Source organism: Sciurus carolinensis, unplaced genomic scaffold, assembly GCF_902686445.1.
Source record: "Sciurus carolinensis unplaced genomic scaffold, mSciCar1.2, whole genome shotgun sequence".
Lineage (NCBI taxonomy): Eukaryota > Metazoa > Chordata > Mammalia > Rodentia > Sciuridae > Sciurus > Sciurus carolinensis.
The window spans coordinates 1,608,232-1,614,052 of NW_025920121.1; the positions used below are offsets into that span (position 1 = coordinate 1,608,232).

The 5,821-nt window shown below is 40.4% G+C and overlaps 1 protein-coding gene across 1 annotated transcript; it reads right to left on the reverse strand.

The window, feature by feature from the left end:
• Nucleotides 1–639: 639 nt before the first annotated feature.
• On the reverse strand, nucleotides 640–1,711 carry LOC124973763 (KH domain-containing, RNA-binding, signal transduction-associated protein 3-like). The gene is given in 3 exon segments (XM_047537490.1): nucleotides 640–884; nucleotides 887–947; nucleotides 950–1,711. Coding segments are annotated over 3 exon segments (1,068 nt in total).
• Nucleotides 1,712–5,821: the final 4,110 nt, after the last annotated feature.

Consider the following 5,821-nt stretch of genomic DNA (forward strand, 5'->3'; position numbering starts at 1 on the left):
CCATGCTTTGGAGCAAAACATCCGGCAATTCCTTTTAGGATGAGCCTTTGCAATCATCCTCCACAGGATCTTTGTCAAGCACTGGATGGAATTCCGGATGCCCCTGCACAGGGCCAGGTAACAGAGAGGTGGTAGAATTCCATGCACCACAGCACCTGGAAATTACTCACACTAGCCAGTCTAAGCCTGCCTGACCTGTATTTTCCATTCCTTTGTGGGAGAACCACAATAAAGACACTCATCCACAGTTCCCTTCCCTCCCTCTGCCTCACATCAGACACTGGTGCTCCCCCTATATCCTCACCCCCTCTGAAAGATAAAATAAATTCTATAGAAACCTTTAAAATGAAAGGTGAGGCTTATGGTAAAATAATGGATTAACATATTTAGCAAACCTATTTGTCTTAACACTAGTTAATCAAAGTTATTTTTTTTCCTTTTGATGACCTATTTTTTCATATACATACTGGAAATAAAATTTTACACATCTTTTTTTTCCTGCCCAGGTTGATGTTTCAACAAAGTAGTTTTAAGTTCCATCCATTCATATTTTAAGCATTTTGATTTATTTAAAAAGGGATTTTTCATAGAAAAAAAATTACTTTGAACAGTATACAGGATGGGTGGAGATTGGCTATTTCACAACAAGAGACAGTACAATCGGTATCTGCCATATGGCTGGTCTCTGTAGACGCCCTTCACTGTCTTTGCTGAAGGTGCCTTGTGTCTTGAGTTAGTCCACTTCTCTTGTCCATAGGAATCATAAGTCTCCTCACTGAGTACATGTCCATAATTATAATAATCAGACCCACTCTGAGCAGGTGCACTGTAGTTGTTCTCGTAGGAATCGTGATTCTGTTCGTCATACACAGTGCTGTATCCATATCGTGGTCATACTCTCCATAGGTCTCTTGTGTCAGGGGGGTCGGTGGAGGTCTGTGCCCAGTGGAGGGGGGACCCCTCTTGCTCTGGGAGTGAGAAGGCCTATTCCCTGACTCACTGGCCCCCGTGTGGACAGGACTCCTCTGAGAGCTGGAGTGCCATGGGGCACACCAATGACAACTGGCCAGGCGGTGACTCCGGAGACTCCTCCTCTTCCCCTGGTTATCCCTGGGGCTGGCACACCGCTTGTCCACAGGGTGGGTTTCCCCAGAACCACTGGGACATCTGCATTTTCTGAACCAACATTCAAATACGTTAGCTCCTGGAGCTGTGCTTGTCTGATCTCATCATTGTTGTGGGGGATGAGGAACTTTTTGATCTCTTCCAAGGCATGGCCCATCCGGGCATAGGCTTCTGCTGGCGGGGCAAAGACTTCAATGAGGACATGGAGATCATCACTGAGGTGGAAGTACTTAGCTTCTCCACTCTTCCTCAACTCTTCTTCCTGTGCCTTGTCTCTCATGGAGCTTTTTCCCAGGATGGACATTTTTGTCAAGATTTCTTCTTGTAAAGGCTTCAGGGAATTGCCACGTGGACCCAAAAGCTTCCCCACAAAGTTGAACTTAGGAAACTGTTTTACAGAAATTAACACCTTCTGTTCCAGCTTCATGTTCTTATTAATCACCATGTAAATGTATTTTTCTTCCTCCTTGCCTTCTCCTTTCTGAAACTTTTCTATTTCTTGGTTCACCAGGTGCAGGGCGTGCGTGACGGAGGGGTCCAGCGAGTCCTTCTTCGCAATCAGCTCTGGCAGGTACTTCTCCTCCATGCTCGCTGGCCACCCGGGTCCCGGACGAGGCCTTAGCCTGACCTGCGCGCGCCCCAGCGTCGCGGACCCTGCCAGACACAGGGGCGGCGGCCAAGCGGAGCGGGCGAGCTGGCGGCCAAGCAGGGCAAGCACCGACCGCTCAGCCCGGACACCAGGCACTCAAGAGCCCGCGCGAGCAGCCACCGCCTCCGGGACGCGCCCCGCGCTGCGGGCGCCGGCGCTGTCAGGAGGGTCTCTGGCCGGGCATGCAGCAAGCGAGTAAACCCCGACGCAGCCAGCCCGGCTCGCCAGCCAGTGGCGCCAGCCCTGAGCTCCTTCGCGACTCGTTCCGCGCGCCGCCCCGCCTTCTTCATTGTTTAAGGAAACTTTTCTTAACCTAATATCATTAAGATCATCTATCTTATTGAATTCCAAACATCATAAAATGTATCCTTTTTTGAGGTCTTTAAGCAGACTGGAGTTGATTGATTTCTTTGGTATAATGCAGAAGAGTCATCACTTTTGTTCATGTGGACAGAAAAAATTTCTCAGCATCACGTTTTAAAAATTCTCTCCTTTCCCCACTGATCAGCAACGCCAGCTCTGCATAAGCCAAGTTCTCTCACACAGGTGGTTCTTTCCCCAGGCCTGCTTTTCCATGCCATAATTAGGATATCTACCCCATGTCAGTTCTTCCGGTCCTAATTAGTATAACTCTCTAATAATTCATGATGTCTAGAAATTTACATGCCCCAGCTTATACATCAATTAATTTGCTTATGAAACTTTGTTTTTTCATGTGAACATTGGATCATTTTATCAATACAGTCTCTCTCTCTCTCTCTCTCTCTCTCTCTCTCTGTCCCTCTCTCTGTCTTGATTTCTTTCTCTCTCTCAGATTTTGACAGAAATTATTTTAAACCTATGGATAAACTTAAAGAGAAATGACTTATTTTTAATATTAAGTCTTCCAGTTCAAGAACATGTTGTATATCTCCAGAGAAAAAGAATTTATTCAACATAATTCAATAAGATTTTGTAATTTCCTTCCCAAGGAACTGGACTTAGGGATCTTGTAAGAGATTAATTTCCAGGCACTTTATATATTTTAATGATATCTTGAATGCTAAGATACCAAAATCTTTTTTCATGTTTTTATTGGGGTGTACATACATGTATGTGTGTGTGTGTATACATATATATACATATATGTACATATATATAGTCATAAATTTTGTTGGTGTATATATATATAAATTAATATATATTAATTTTGTCGGTATATATATATATATATATATAAATTAACATGTACAGCAAGCTCCCTAAATGTTGCTTTGTCAAGTCTACTGACCTGTGTGCTCACTGTTGTATATGTTAGGTAGATAATATTGTCATCTGTAAGTAACTTAATTTGATGCCTTCCTCTCCATTTCTTGTGCATTTCTCCTTGCCTGATTTCTTTGGAGAGGATCTCCAGAATGATGCTAAATTAAAGTGATAAAAGCAGGCATCCTGGTTCTTAGTTTGGAAAGGAAACTCAGTGCTTCTCCACAAAACCCAGGTTCATTTCAGAGGAAGTTAAACTTTGAATGTCAGTTCAATGATTGGTTGTCACACCAGTCTTTAATTTTTTTTTCACCTTAAAAATTGAGTAAAATTTTAATTTACTTAATATTTTTCTGCATTTGTGGAAATGAGTGTGTATTTTCCCTTTCCTTTCTGTTAATGTAAGCATTTATATCAATAACTTTTCTAATGTTAAGCAAAAGTTGGATTTGAGATAAATTGAATTTGGTCATAATACATATTTTTAAAATATATTGAGGCAATGGATTATTAGTATTAGTGAGAATGGCCTGTGATAGTCTTTTCTCCTGCTCTACTTGCTGTTCATGGCATAGGTCTTCAGCAATAGCTGCAGCAATTTCCTACTCAGGACAAGAGATTGTATGACAAAGAATGATCTATTTCTAAATCAGTGAAACCATCTTGGACTTTCTTGAGGGAAGAGTTTTAGTTATTCATGCAATATCATTGTTAGTTAAAGAAAGATAATATTTTACTATTTCTTCATGAGTAAATTTTGTTTTATTTTTTCTAATTTTTTTTTATTCACTAATAGTCTCCCATCTTTTTAACCCGTGTGCCCATAGTTATGTCCTCGTCTACAAGTCTGATTTAGTCTGCTGGTGTCTTCCCTTTTATTTCTGATCAAGTTTGCAAGAAATCATAATTCCATGAGTGTTTGATATTATAATTTTATCTCCGCATTCACACCTTCTGCTCTTACCTTTACTAGTTCATTTTCTGTGTGTTCTTGGCATTTTGCTTTGTTATTTTATAGATCTATCAAGTCAGCTGCATTTGCAATTAAGTTTCAACTGTTTTTCTTTTCTAAAATAAATATTTCAGTTCTCCATTTTAGATTATTCTTCTATTTTAAATATTTTTATTCCTGTTTACCATTTATTTTTTGACTCATGACTTACAGATTTAAAATTATTTCAGATTTTTTCATTATCTTATTATAACTTACCACTAACCTAACCATATTGTGGTGAGTCCCCATGATGCTAATCTGTGAGTTTTTTTAGAACATGATTTATGTGCAAACATGGGCTGCCTTTTCCAATATTTCCTGTGTGCCTTTACCACCACAGTTGAATGCAATGTTATTTAAATCACCTCATTTTTTCCCTTAAACACAGTACATACACTGGTTTATATTCTCTAATAATCTCAACATATAAAGACTGAGTGGCGATTCTGTTGTGCATAGTTTCTCCTAGCTCTCACCTGTGCTTCCCTACCTTAAGGCATTGATTTTGTCTGTAAACTCATATTTCTTAGCAATTAATCAGTGTGAACCCTCTGAGACTCAGGTTGAAGGCATGCTCAAGGGGAGTTTGGGTTTGCTTTTGTCAGGTTACTAGAAGAAACTATTAAGAAGGACTTCCTTATGAAACTCTGGTTGAAGGTCTTAGGCAAATCTTGGCTAGAAATCCATGTGTGTGGACAAAAATCTCAGAGGGCAAATGTCCATTGGGTACTAATGCTTGAGAGTGCAGAGGACAGACTAGTAGTCCGGCTTTGCACAGAGAGTGCAGCTCTTCTGGGTCCTGTGGAACAAGGGGCTGGTCTCACACAGGTCTCCTACTGCACTCGCTCTCTGCACTCCTTCCAGACTATTCCACAGTGTAGAACACCTGGGCTTTGTTTCAAGTTCCCCATGCTCTGCAAGGCCATGGAAACCAAAAGCCATTCCCCTGTGTCAGCAAATCTACCAAGGAGAGCTGACCCCAGTGCACTACTGCCCATAGTGGGTTCTCTCCTTCACTGTCTTTCATTGGGTTTTGGGCTCTCTTTGAATAGTCTTTCGTTTTTGCCAGATATTGATTGAAAAATAAGCTACTAAAATATTTTCTAAGGAATGCTCAAAGTATCTTTTATGCTTCAAAAAAGTAAGATCAAATAAATTGGAATTCAATTTTTTAAATTTATATTTCAGTTAAAGTAGAAGAAAGGAGGATATTGTGTTTCAGCTTTATTGATGGTGCTGTTATTTTCATGTTAAGGACAGCAATACATCTCTGGGACTGGTGTGTTCTTTACTTCATGTTATTCACCAAAGTTTTGCAAATACTCATCTGATGTGCAAGGATTAAGCTCCACTACATGCCAAATTTTGCACTACTCAAATGTAAAGACATTATCTTATTATATTTATTCTTGTAAGACAAAGGATTCAGGAACTAGCCCATGCATTAAGGTAGAAAAGCTGGATCTCTTTAACTTGCCGGATGAGAAAGGGGGCATCATATGGGGATAATGGACATATCACACATTCGGTTTCTTGTTCTCAGGTAAACACATCCCTAGAATAGTGGATGTTGAAGTTCTAGAAATAGAAAAAAGCCTTGAGATGTTTGAAAAGTCTTTAAGAGGAATTTGTGTTAGTATTGAGATTTGTTCTTTGTCTTCTCAAACTTTGGTCATGATGGTTCAGAAGAATGGAACAGAGTGGGGAGCCATGGATTCAGCATCAGGAAACTGAACTATGGTTCTCTCCTGAACACTCACAAGCTCTGTGACTCCAGAGAAGATCTTCCCTCTATAAGCCTTTTACCT